Source organism: Coenobita brevimanus, chromosome 62, assembly GCF_032717465.1.
Source record: "Coenobita brevimanus isolate Jiangsu-jjx chromosome 62, ASM3271746v2, whole genome shotgun sequence".
Taxonomy (NCBI): Eukaryota; Metazoa; Arthropoda; class Malacostraca; order Decapoda; family Coenobitidae; genus Coenobita; species Coenobita brevimanus.
Window position 1 is genome coordinate 11339039 of NC_137015.1, and position 14682 is coordinate 11353720.

At 41.6% G+C, this 14682-nt stretch overlaps 1 protein-coding gene across 1 annotated transcript in view; it reads left to right on the forward strand.

Annotated features, from left to right (window-relative positions):
- Window positions 1–14682, forward strand: part of SIDL (SIDL trafficking protein particle complex subunit 10) — a 578423-nt gene that overhangs the window by 19603 nt on the left and 544138 nt on the right. Inside the window, exon 2 of the mRNA XM_080275724.1 lies at window positions 5124–5226. Coding sequence (XP_080131850.1) covers window positions 5124–5226 — 103 coding nt within the window. The remainder of the gene's footprint in view (window positions 1–5123; window positions 5227–14682) is intronic.

A 14682-nucleotide genomic window follows, 5' to 3' on the forward strand; every position in this document is an offset into this window, starting at 1 on the left:
GGTGCGTTACACGACCCACTACCTTCTTCTTTTGTATTAGCACTCTGTACGTTTTGCAGCAGTAAATATTTCAATTCAATTCAGTAATAGATTATTAAGTAAAAATTTGTGTAATACACAATGTTAATATGTTCCATACTGTATTGTATTATGAATGAATGAAAAGTGATCCATTCGGAAAAATTTCAGTTTAAACATGAAATTAAGTGTCTTAGGGGTCCCACCCAAAAATCCAAAATATCTTATAATCCGAATAATTCTCGGTCCACTGCCATTCGGATTAATGGACTTTTACTGTATTTTTATTATTTTTTTATGTTAGAAATCCCACACCCCTACCTCTTTCACTCTGTCTTCCTCTGTAGTAAAATAGGTGGTTGCTGTCTTGGAGTTGAATTTATTTATTTATTTATTATTGCTTTTTTTTTTTAGCTCAGACCTGTGGTTTCCCAACTACAATTATGTTTTTTACTTCAGTCATTAATGTATCAAGTATGCAGTCTTTTGTCAAGCCTCTTACCTTGTATGTGTAGATTTCCATGCATTTCCGTATGTTTAACCCCTTAAACGCGGCCGTGAACAGTCAACCCCCCCCCGAGTGGCGGGGTTGTATTGCAGTCTGAGTACCTGTAGGAAAATATTAGCCAAAAATCAGAGATTAACCCTGGAACATTATACTTGGTATGGCAGATAGTACTTACATTCAACTTTCTCCAGAGACAGGTGTTGAGCCTTCGTGGACTACCCAAGGACTTGTGGAGACTTGCAAAGTTGGGTAACCAAATCTTCACTTTCACACCTCCAGCAACCAGGTTTCCCCTCTACCACAGCCTCATTCTGTCACAGTAAACTTTATACTACAACGTAAAGGTAGTTTGGAATCCGTATTTGTACAATAAGCACTGAAAATAAGGCTAAAATCAACGAAGCATACGGCCGACATGCAGCGCGGCGGCGGTCTTCCCGTCACTCAACAAACATTTCCATTTTCACAGCTAAAAACATGTATACTACATTATTTTCAATCATATTACTTCCCAAAAGATCACCGCGGCGCGCTTTTTATTCTGCCTTATGCCTGTCACTTTATTCTCGTTCCTGTCGGCCGCTTGCACTGACTCGGAAGAGCTAGAACTCGCCATAATGTCACTTTGAAAGCCTGCGGTAAACTGACGCTAAACAGGGGCAAACCGTGCGAAAAAAAGCTAGTGTTACAACTGGGGAAACAAGCGTTTCCTATTAGCATAAACTGCTTGTGAGAGGAGAGCGCAGATTTACAGTTCTGAGCAGTCAGAGCGCTGCCATGTATCACAGCCAGGCTGACCGGGCCGTGGTGGGGGGGGGGAGAAAAACGTATACTTGGCAACAACGGAGGTCAGTAGTACAAAGGTAAAGTATGCAAATTGTAGCTAAAGGGTGGTGGTACTGATAGACAATACCAGCTGGAGCCTGCTTGCCCGCGGTTATTCAAAATTTACTAGAATCGCAAACGCGACGCTCCGCCATTATGTCCTTTTCGCCGAGCGTCGCAAACGCAATGATCCGCGTTTAAAGGGTTAATGTCTTAGTCTTTGATTTGCTGAGACAGTGCCTACATGCTTTGAATGGCACACTGCCAGTAGTCACAGAGGCACTGCAATTGGACCTCTATTTGACGATGATCCAGCAGGGAAAGCCCGAATAGTCATTGTCAGTGGAATTTATGTTTGGCTGAGGATATTGTGGCAAAATAATCTCACCTCCTTGCCATGGTGCCTTTTGTGAGATATAATTTTTGTGCCACTTTCTTCAGTACAGTATATTCAGTGGAGCCTTACATTTCTACAGGGAGCCCCATGGTCCATGCTATCTAAGGTGGTACCTCTTATATCTTTGATGCATTTCCCTATCTTTTTTTTTTTTCTCTTTATGCAAGGAAGAAAGAACCAAAGGCTGTGCCCACATGAACGTTCCTTCCAAGAAAGTAACAAAAACAATACAAAAGAAATCCAAATTCAAGATCCATGCATTTCGAGATAGCTGGACACACTGCGTTTGAAAGACTGGAGATCATAGGAAGTAAGAAATACAGACAGAGGGAGACAGTTCCAGAGTTGACCCGTTGCATAAATGAAGGACTGAGAGTAACGGTTAACTCTTGTATTAGAGAGTTGGACAGCAAAGGGATGAGACTTTGTTGCTAGATGGGTGCTACGGGCCTGTCGTAGAGGTGGAGGGATGCAAGCAAACAGTTCAGGAGAGCAGTGACCATTGAAGTAACGATAGAAAAGAGATAATGAGGCAACAGTGCGGCAAAGAGACAGAGGTTGAAGGGAGCCAGTAAGAAGGGGAGAGTTGACTCCACGAATAGCATTTGAGACGAATAGCCTTTGAGAAGAGCTGTATGAGGGGAGCCTCCCCACACATGAGAGTTGTACTCTTAAACAGGGGCGAATAAAACCTGTGTATAAAGTCAACAACTGTGCAGGAGTAAAGAAGGCATGGAGTCGGTTGAGCACACTCAATCTCTTGGAAGCATATTTTACAAGAGATGCAATATGATCTTTCCAAGATAAGTCCCATGTGAATGAAACCCCAAGCACGTTCAAGGATGATGCAGGATTGAGCTGGATATTATTAAACATTAGTGGGTACTCGTGGAAGATTTTGACGGGTTGATAGGTGTAAAAACTGAGTCTTTGATGCATTAAAAATAACAAGATTATTTTTACCCCAGTCAGAGATACGAGCCAAGTCAGACATTAGGTGTGCCCTAACCTCATCCCTTGTTTGTTGAAGTAACTGCTGAGATGGACGTTGCAGGAACTGAATGGAAAGGTGAAGGGTGGAATCATCAGCTTATGAGTGGATAGGGATAAATGTAGCTTAGAAGATCATTGATGAATAAATGGAAGAGAGTTGGTGATAGGACAGAGCCCTGAGGAACACCACTGTTAATAGATCTAGGAGAAGAATGATGTCCGTCTACAACAGCAGCTATAGAATGACCAGAAAGGAAGCTGGAGATGAAGGCATAGATAGGAGAATGGAAACCATAAGAGGGCAGTTTGGAAATTAAAGATTTATGTCAGACTCGATCAAAGCCTTTGAGATGTCAAGTGCAATGGCAAAGCTTTCGCCAAAGTCCCGAAAGGAGGATGACCAGGAATCTGAAAGGTAGGTGAGAAGATCACCAGTGAAGTGTCCCTGACAGAACCCATACTGATGATCAGAAAGAAGGTTGTAATGGGAAAGATGCTTTAAAATTTTTCTGTTAAGAATGGACTCGAAAACTTTTGAGACACAGGATGTTAAAGCAATTGGACGATAGTGAGAGGGTTGGGAATGGTCACCCTTCTTTGGGACCGGCTGAATGAGAGCAAACTTCCAGCAAGAAGGAAAGGTACAAGTAGAAAGACAAAGTTGAAAGAGTTTACCTAGGCAGGGAGTAAGCACAGCAGCACAGTTCTTGAGGACAACAGGAGGGACCCCATCAGGCCCATATGCCTTGTTAGTACTGAGGCCAGTGATGGCAGAAAATACATCACCTGAAGAAATTTTAATGTCAGCCATGAGGAAGTCAGAGGGGGGAAGTGATGGAGGAACGAAATCGTCTAAGGTGGAATTGGAGGAGAAAATCTGAGCAAAGAGATTTGTTTTATTTGTTGAAGAAATAACTAGAGCCATCAGAGTAGAAAAGAGGAGGGAAGGATGATGAGGTAAAGTTGTTACAAAGGTTTTTGGCAATGTGCCAGAAGAAGCAGGAAGAATTCAAGTTGGAGAGTTGTGAGCATTTAGTACGGATGAAATTATTTTTTGCAGAGCAAAGAAGAGACTTAGCACGATTCCGGGCAGAAACATAAAAAAGATGTGATTCAGGGATGGGTTCGCTCTGGTACCTTTTATAGGCCCACTTCTTGTTGCGGACAGCATTAGAACAAGCATGATTAAACCAAGGCTTTCTTGCATTAGTCAGAGGATATGAGAAAGGAATGTGTGTTTCCATGCCTAAGAGAAGAACCTCCATAATGCACAAGACACACTCAGATGGCTCCCAGCCATGGAAGAAATAATCATTCCAGGGAAAATCTAAGAAGTACTGCCTGAGGGTCTCCCAATCTGCGGCTCTAAAGTGCCACAGACAACGTTTTTTTGGAGGGACCGGAGTGATAGGACAGGGGATGCACCAGGTTGCAGTAGGACCCTGGTACTGGAATCTGGCATACCGTACTTCAGGTTAACCCGTGGATTGTGTAATTACCCTTTTTTATCCCACCCTGTGGTGTGCAAAAAAGGATATATATATATTTTTTTTTGATTTTGTTTATTATACACTTGAAGATAAACATCCAGGGCATCATCTGGTAAAAAAAAAAAAAAAAAAAAAAAATCTCCATTTCTGCCTACAATCATGTATAAACTTATTGGGGATTGGTGAAAAAATGATTTAAAAAAAAATTGTTTTTGTTTATCATAAACTTGAAGATAAGCATCCAGGGCATCATCTGGTGAAAAGAAAAAAAAACTCTCTCTCTCTCTCTCTCTCTCTGTCTTTGTGTAGCACCATGCATAAGTTTGAGTAGAGGTGGAGTAGTTAGTGGTGATGCATGGCCAGCACAGCCTGAACTGTGACTCGCAATGGCACGCTACACAGCCTGAGCTGTGGCTCGCAATCCACATGTTAAATTAGGTTTAGGCTAAATGATAGGTGGCCCGTATGTTAGGACTGCATCATCACAATGCTCAAGAAGCATGAATTCAAGAAGAATAAGTGGGTTTTTAATTAAGAAATCTGTAAAGAGGAAACACGTGTCTTTTTTTTATAAATGTTTGAACATATATGAATTAACAGAGATTAAGAATGAACCAGTTGGTAAGATAATTTTGCAGGATAGGGGCTCCTTCACCTGGTAGTAATGATATAATCTGGCAGGAGAGGTTGCACAGGCTTCCCTCTTATTCCTTTCCTTTCCCTGAAAGGAGGGTTGTGAACTGTAGGAGAAGGGCAACTTCAGCCTGCCATCCATTAAATTCACATTCTGTTTAGGAGAACTACCAGATCCATTTTATATGTTTCAGTTGAAATTTTGATATTTTGATAAAGGATGTTTCTGTACTTAAAAAAAAAAAAAAACTTTTTTCAGATGCAGGTGACAACAGCCTGTTTAGTGGCTTGCAGGCAGGATTAGTGACAAGCCTTCCCCAGGAGAGTGTTGAATGGCGTCGCTCCTATGGCCGACCATCAAGGTATCCTTTACTTCTTTGATCTGATTAATTCTTTATTTCCTTTTTGTTACCTCCAGATTATTTTTTTGGACTAGGAAAGACTTTTCAAATTAGGAAGGGTAGAAACAGGAAGGGAAAACGCAGAATTTCCGAGAGAAGTGGAAAAGCGATTAGGTAAATATGATGTGGAGCAGATGGGGGACATGGAAGTTATGTGCAAGATATTGACAGAAGAAATCTGTGCAGCATGTGAGCTGGTGTGTGGGGTGAAGAGATGATGAAAGAGGATGCAAGGAACAGCATGGTGGATGAAGAGGTGAGACAGGCTGTGGCACAAAAGAAGAAAGCTAATAGTGAGTGGATGAGAAATGGGCATGGAGGAATTTCAGAGGCGAAAAAGTGAGTTGTATGTAGAAGGGGAGAGAGAGAGATGAAAAGATTAGTATGAGAGAGTAAGAGGAGAGTGGGTGAGGAGTTTGGAAGGAAATTGAGTGTAAAGTGGAGGGAATGTAAGAAGGTGTTCTGGAAAGAGGTAAAGAGAGTTAGACAGGGTGATAAAGAAGTAAGTTGGGGAGTGAAACATAAAAATGGTAGATTTCTGGTGGAGATGGGAGAAAAAGTGAGCAGATGGAGAGAACATTTTAAGGAGTTGTTAACATAGAGAATGAAAGCAATGCGAGTATTAGTAGCTGGGACATGGCTAGGAGAAAGAGGGAGGTGAGAAAAGAGGAAGAAATCAGTCAGATGGAAGTAGTGGAAGTAACAAAGAAAATCAAAATGAGGAAAGTCCCAGGAATTGATGGAGTGTGTGGTGAAATGCTGAAGCATGGGGGAGAGATAATAGTAGAATGGATATGGAAGGTGTTGAGATTGGCCTGGGACAAAGGTAGACTCCCGGAGGATTGGAAGTCAGGTATAATTATTCCTCTGTACAAAGGAAAATGGGAAAAAGGAGTGTGTAGCAATCATAGGGGCATTTGTCTTATTAGTGTAATAGGAAATGTATATATATGGTAGGATACTTATTGACAGAGTTAGGGAAATAACAGAGGAATTAGTTTGTGCTGTCTGGACATTGGTACTCCTCACCCTGCCCTTGGGTGGGAAAGGAGTTCCGGATGATGATGATGATTAATTGGAAAAGAACAGGGAGGTTTTAGGAAGAGAAGAGGTTGTGTTAATCTGATATTCATTCTTAGGTCTTTAGTGGAAATGTTTGTAGAGATGGAGAAGTTGTATGCCAGCATTTTGGATTTGGAGAAAGCGTATGACAGGAATGATAGACAAGGAATGTGGAAAGTATTAAGAGCACATGGAGTAAATGGGAAGTTGTTGAAATCCTTAAAGAGTATGTATGAGAGGGGCTAAGGCTGCTAGTCCAGGCTAGAAATTGTTAGACCTTGTTTTTTAGCATATAGTAGTTTTCATGACTGTTTCTAGACTATTTTTTTGTGCTGAATCCAAATATGATGAGTGCCAGACGTAAAACTTGGAGCGTTTTTATAAAAATGCAGAAATTCAAAATTACTCCCAGGAACCCTATGAAATGCTGAGAATGAATAAATTGTTATTAAAAGTGTAAATTATGTTGTATTTTATATTTTTGTTGACAAAACAATCAGATAATATTGTGCTGAATCCAAATATGATGAGTGCCAGATGTAGAACTTGGAGCATTTTTATAAGAACACAGAAATCCAAAATTACTGCCAGAAAGTCTATGAAATGCTGAGAATGAATCTAAATGGTCATTAAAGGTGTAAGTTATGTTATATTTTATATTTTTGTTGACAAAACAATCAGATAATATTACTAGAAATTTGACAATAATGATTTATGTGTACGAAAGCCGCATACAACTTCTTTCTCTTCTCTAGAAACTTTTCCACTAAAGATTTAAGAATGAATATCTGATCTACACAACCTCTTCCCTTCCTAAGGCCTCCCTGTTCTTCTCCAACTAATTTCTCTGTTCTTTCTCTAACTCTGTCAATAAGTATCCTACCATACACTTTTCATATTATACAAAGAAGACAAATGCCCCTATGATTACCACACACTTCTTTTTCCCCTTTTCCTTTGTACAAGGGAATAATTATACCTGACTTCCAATCCTCCGGGACTCTACCTTCCTCCCAGGCCAATCTGCACATCTTCCACATCCATTCTACTCCTATCTCTCCCCCATGCTTCAGCATTTCACCACACACTGCATCAATTCCTGGGTCTTTCCCCAATTTAACTTTCTTCATTGCTTCCACAACTTCTATCCTACTGATTTCTTCCTGTCTTCTCACCTCCCTCCTTCTCCCAGCCATTCCCCAGCCACTTATACTCGCATTACTTCCATCCTCTATGTTCAACAATTCCTTAAAGTGTTCTCTCCATCTGCTCACTTTTTCTCCCTTCTCCACTAGTAATCTACCATTTTTATCTTTCACTCCCCTGCTAACTTCACTTCCACCCTGTCTTACTCTTTTCACCTCTTTCCAGAACATTTTCTTACAGTCCCTCCACTTTACACTCAAATTCCTTCCAAATTCCTCATCCACTCTCTTCTTACTCTCTCTTACTAATCTTTTCACCTCTCTCTTTCTTTCTACATATAACTCTCTCTTCCGCCTCTCAACTTCTTCCACGCCCCTATTTCTCATCCATTCATTGTATGCTTTCTTCTTTTGTGCCACAGCCTGTCTTACCTCTTCAATCCACCACGCTGTTCCTTGCACCCCCCTCCGTCTTCTCTTCCTTCCACACACCACATCACATGCTGCACATATTTCTTCTGTAAATATCCTACACACACCTTCCACGTCTCCCATCTGCACCAATTCATATTTGCCCAATCGTTCCTCGACTTCTCTCTTATACTCTACCTTTTTCTCATCCTCTTGTAACCTTTCCACTCTCCTTGCAACTACTCCTTTCTCTCGTCTTTCCCTTCTTCTATTCCTCCATCTTACTTGAATCCTAATTCTGGCCACCACCAAGTAGTGGTCAGAAAGTCCACTCCCCCAGCCTCTATAAGCTCTTGCATCCATTACACATCTTCGCATCCTTTCATCCACACACACATAATCAATCATTGCCTTCCTTTCATTCAGTTCACCACTCACCCTTCTCATCACTCGCCATGTATACCTGTGGATCATTTTATGCCTGAAGAGGGTATTGGCTATCACCAACCCCCTCCCAGCACAAATGTCCACTAACGCACTCCCATTCTCATCTATCTCAGCAGGCACACCCCACTCACCAACTATTCCATCCACCTTCACATTCCTAACTTTACCATTCATATCACCGATCAAAAACACTCTCTCATTCCTCCCAAACTTTTCCATGCACACTTCCGCATTTGTCCGAACTCTTCTCTCACTCTTCTAGCACGATCTTGCGTTGGCGCATACACACACACAGTCGCCCACATTTGTATTCCAACTTTCAACTTTACCCACACAATCCTTGACCCAACTGATCCATACTGTCTTATGCTCTTCTTCCATCTTTTACTCACAACTATACATACTACTTCCTTTGCCCTCTCATTCTCACCTACTCCTGCACATATACCCCATCCATACTCCCATTCTCTCACACTTTCTCCTCTCCATTTTGTTTCAGTTATTCCACATACATCCACTTTCGCACCCTCAAGCACCTGGACAATCTCTCTCTCTTTCACCTCATCATTTGCTCCCCTTACATTCCACGTTCTGATAACCATGTCCTTTGTCTGGTCCTTGGTCGTCATCGTTTGGTCAGTCCTTATCCGAGGCTTCTTGTTTGTTTTTTTAGTTGTTTTCTGGGGAGGGGCACTAACCCTCCGCCAACTCTTTTAGTCGCCTTTTACGACAAGCAGGGATACTGGGGGAGTATTCTTGGAAAACCCCTCTACCTCCAGGGGCTGGGATTACCTGTACAATATTTCTTTTCTTCCATTTTCTCCCTTGCAATCTTCGTGATGAAGAGTTGTGTTGTGTTTACCCGCTGATACAAGGGGAAAGCTCCATGATTGGTTGGTCATACCAAAGCTTTGTGTGTAAGAGCTTCCATCATTGGCTAATCGAAAATCACCAAGGAGAGGTAAAGTGAAAATGTTCAATCTTTTTATAGCTTTATTAGCAGTTTTATTTTTATAGCTTTATTTGCCATTTTTATTGTTTGTAAAAATGTACATAGAGATTATCTTTAGTTACAACAAATATTTATCTTTTTTTTTTTTTTTTGTCAGTAGTGCCTAATCCTCTCAACCCACCACCACCCCTGTTTCACCTCCCATTGTGGAATGCAGTGACATGGAAATTTTAACTGTTTTTTAGCTTTTCTTGCCCTTATTACCGTACTGTTGCTTGGAAAGATGTACAGTACATAGGAAATAGGGGTTGCTGTTACAGTACTCATGGAACATTTGTTTTTGTCAGCAGTGTCAATGATGGTGAGGCTGGAGGAGGGAGCTGGGATGAGTACAATAGTCAGAAGAGGCCATGCAGGAGTACACTATTCATTGTTTTTAACTTTTGGTGTTCTTGTATTAAATAAAGTGGTTGTTTGGTGTTCTGGTATTAACATGCATATAGGGTTTTTCATTAGTTATATAAGGAAATGGGGGTCCAGAGGTGTTTTTAAGGCGGGACAGCAGATATCCACGGATTTTTAACATTCGTGGGTGTCTCTGTTACCTAAACCCCGCGAATGTTAAGGGATGACTGTACTTGGGTAGTGTGATGAGTAAGGATGGAAGTTTGGAGGGTGAAGTGCTTGAAAAGGTACAACAAGGTAGAAAAGTTGCTCGTTCCTTGAAAGCAGTAACAAGAAACAGGGAAATGAGCATGGAAGTGAAAAAGTTACGACATGACTGTATTGTGATACCAACTCTAACATTGTTGGAGGGATATAAGTCAAGAGTTAGAGCAGTGGAAATGAGTTATTTGAGAGGAGCCTGGGAGTCACATGGAGAGACAAGCTGACAAATGAGGATGTAATGGAGCATTATGGTGTGGATGTAGATGTGATAGGAATCTTTAGGAGAAACACATTGAGGTCATTTGGACATGTGGAGGGGATGGAGAGCGAGAGACTGACAAGGAGAGTGTATGTGAGTGGGATGGAGGGGGAGAGAGGGAGGGGGAGGCCAAGGATGAGATGGAGGGATGGGGTGGAGAGGTATATGATAGAGGGGGGTATGAGCTGGGAGCAGGGCAGTGAAATGGCGGGGGACAGGGTGATATGGAGGCAGTTTGTTTGTGGCCACCCGGTATGGGATTAAGGCGTCTGGCTATAGACAGATAGATAGATAGTTTTGGTATCAGAAGAAATGCAAATATCAGCGATATACAGTTGTCCCTCATTTATCTGGACGCTCAGTATCCAGTTATGCTCATTATCCTGATGCTGGGCCTTGGCTCTGTAAAACCGTTATCCGAATTTACTTGCTTTTATCCAGATGCAAAAGACCCTGAGAACTTCGGCCGGTCAGCTGACGTGTTCAAACATTTGGTATCTTGGCCGCTGGGCTCGAGTCATGAGCGGGAAGTAGTCCGTAACCCACAACCAGAGCTAAAATGTCCATCCGCCCCTGTAGTGAATGGTCACAGTCGCGCGCTCATCCTATCACTCCCAATGAATTTCCAGCACCCGAGTATTATGACTGTAACCCACAAGTGGTGTCAAAACTTCCATACGCATTTCCCGCGGAATGTCCAATATCGCCTGCCCATGGGGCTAAGCCTTTCTCAATCACCATGTCCATCGAACACAGACCACAAGCCACGACTACATGTTTGGTGACAGTGGCCGTCCACCTCTCTACTGAAGGTCGAAAGCTTCCCTGGTCACGGTGAGTTGTTTCTGCATGGCCATTTGGTGTTTAACAGACCGCAAGCCATGAGTAAATGTAAGGTGAACGTACCCGTCTGCCTGTTGAAAGATGGGGGAGAATCTTGCCTACAGCCTCGCTTCTCCCCCCCCCCTCCTGTTCCTCCTCCATACCCTTCTGGCTTCCCCCTCACTCTCTCAGTCTCTACCTTCCTCCCTGGTGATAACACTGACTTGTGGGTTTTCAAGGTATTTTGCGATTTATTCGACTACTATTAGCTGTATTGAAATTCCGCAAAATCCACGAGAAAGTTGATGAAATTCTGCATCTAGACATATGCATAACTTCTGGAAAGTGCTGGCAAAATTTTACACTAGGATTGTGGGAGGTTATATGAAGGTAAGTTTTACTCCTGAACACTTTATTCTTGCCATAATTCTGTACTTCTGCTAGTCAGTTTTATGTGTTTTTATTAGCCTATCGTATAGTATAAACACCAGCGAAGATGATGGTATACCATTTATACCATTATAAACATTTTCAATGGCATATTTGGCTGTGGAATTTTTGGGGGGCTGGGAGCAATCACTCGTCACAGACAACAGGTTTTCAATGTGTCATCAGTTTTTTGTAGATTTTTGTTGTTTATGCAAGCTTTGTTGATGTTTAGCATTAATTTGGACAACCTTATGTGTGTTTTGATGACTGAATATGGCCGATTGACCTGGAAACAGTGCCCAAATTAGGTGGGGTACTGCACGTACAGTTGTGTATAGGACGGGTGTTTTTTGGTTTTCATTTTTTTTTCTTTATGGTTTTCTTGGTGTTTAGCATTACTTTGGATATTCCTTTGTGTGTTTTGATGTCTAAATATGGCAGATTGACCTGAAAACTGCCAAAATTAGGAGGGATACTGTACATATAGTGGTGTATAGGTGGTTGTTTTTTGGTTTTCAGTGTTTTTTCTTCATGGTTTTCTTTGTGGTTAGAATTTATTTTTGATATTCCTATGTGTGTTTTGATGTCAAAATATGGCAGATTGACCTGAAAACAGTGCTAAAGTTACAAGGGGTACTGTACATTCAGTCGTGTATGAGTGGGGCGTTTTTTGGTTTTCAATTTTTTTTGTTTTTTTTAATGGTTTTCCTAGTGTCTAGCATTAATTTGGATATTCCTATGTGTGTTTTGATGTCAAAATATGGCAGATTGACCTGAAAGCTGTGCTAAAATTAGGAGGGGTGCTGTACATACAGTGGTGTATAGGTCCGTTGTTTTTTGGTTTTATTTATTTATTTTTTTTTAATTATTTTTTTTTTAAATTGAATTTTTTTTTGCATAATCCTGTGTATGTTTAGATGTCAAAATATTGCAGAATGACTGGAAAATATTTCCAAAATACGGAGGGGTCTGTACATGGAGTACTGTTTAGATAGGGTGTTTTTTGGTTTCAGTGGTTTTTCTTCATGGTTTTCTTGGTGTTTAGCATTCTTTGGATATTACTTTGTGTGTTTTGATGTCTAAATATGCCAGAATGACCAAAACACACTGCCAGATTAAGCATGGGTACTGTACAAATAGGTTAGGTATAGGTTGGTGGTGGATATAGGTAGGGTCTGAGTATGGTAAGGAAATTGATTTCATAATCCGGATCTTGCCACCACCCAGGCATGCCTTTGGCTCTGTTATTTCCAGATAAATAAGGGATTTCTGTACTGGTTCAACGAATTGTGTCAGTTATATACTGTATAGCATAATTTGAGCGTGTACCATACTAAAGGTGTCTAGTACTGAAGAAACACAAGTTGGATGCAAGGCAGTGTATTTTATACTACAGCATAATCTTGATGTTTCCAAATGATTTATTTTTTCCTTATAAGGGTGGTAATGCAATTATTTAAATCTTTCGCTATTAGGTATCTCCCTTAAAGCTAAATAAAATAATCTGGTGGTGGTTTGATGAAAAAGAAAAAAATCAGACTGAAGGGATTCACCTATTTTTGTGTACAATTTCTGCACTCCACCAAAGTATTCACATATTTATCTGTCTACCTGTAGCCCGACGCTTTAATCCTGCAAAGGGTGGCCGCAGACAAAACACCTCCAAGTGTCTCTGTCACCCACCATTTGATTACCCTCCCCCCAACTCACTCCCCCCTCCCTCATATACCTCACAACTCCATCCCTCCACCTCATCCTCAGTCTACCCCTCCCTCTCCCTCCCTCCACCTCACCTACACACACCCTCTTAGTGTGTCTTTCATTCTCCATTCTCTCCACATGTCCAAACCACCTCAGTGTATTTCTCCTAATCTTCTCAACCAAATCCACATCCACCCCACAATGTTTCTTCACTTCTTCATTCGTCATCCTGTCCCTCCATGTCACTCCACATGCTCCTCTCAGGTAACTCATTTCCACTGCTCTCACTCTTGACTTGTTCCCCTCTTGCAAGGTCCACGGCTCACTTCCATACGTCAGGGTAGGGATCACAATACTGTCATGCATTGACTTCTTAACTTCCATACTCACCTCCCAATTTCTCATCACTGCTTTCAGTGAACCAACATCCTTGCTTCCCTGCTGTACTCTTTCACGCACTTCATCCCCCAAAGTTCCATCCTTACTCATCACACTACCCAAGTACTTGAATGCACTCACAGTCTCCATATCCTCACCATCCAACCTCACTGTACATTCTGTGACTTCATTCCTCTCAAATACCATAACTTTACTCTTGTTTACATTAACTTTCAGATTCCTCTTCCTACACACTGTCCCAAATTCATTCACCAAACCTTGCAACTCCCATTCATCTTCACTCAGCAATACTGTATCATCAGCAAACAGCAACACCGGAGTCTTCCAAATCTCACCCTCATTCATTAGAGCCATCCCCACATCCACTGCCCTACCTTGCACCTTCTTTACAACCCCATCCATGTATATATTAAACAGCCATGGAGACATTGCACAACCCTGTTTCAGTCCCACATTGAGATCAAAGAACTCACTCAGTTCACCATCCACTCACACCATAGCCCTAGCTCCTTCGTACATACTCTTCACAGCACTCAACAATTTCCCCTCCTTTCCATATATTCTTAATACTTTCCACATACCTTGCCTATCTATTCTGTCATAAGCTTTCTCCAAGTCCATGAAGGCAGCATACACTTTCTTTCCCTTCTCTAGATACTTCTCCACTTAACATCTTAGAACAAATATCTGATCTACACACCCTTATCCATTCCTAAATCTCCCTTGTTCTTCTTCAGCTAGCTTCTCTGTCATATGCCTAAACCTATCAATGAGTATTCTACCATATATTTTTCCAGTCACACTAAGAAGGCAAATACTCCTGTGGTTACCACATACGGTACTTCTCTCTCCCCTTTTCCTTTGTATAAAGGAACAATTATACCTGATTTCCAGTCCTCTGGAACCCTTCCCTCTTCCCAAACCAATCTACACAACTTCCATATCCACTCTACAACAATCTCACCCCCATACCTTAGCATTTCACCACACTCCATCAATTCCTGGGGCCTATCCCATCTTGATCTTCATTGCTTCCACTACTTCTGCCCTGTTGATCTCTTCCTCACTCCTCTCATCTCTTCTTCTCCCAGCCATTCCCCAACCACTTATACTCGCACTGC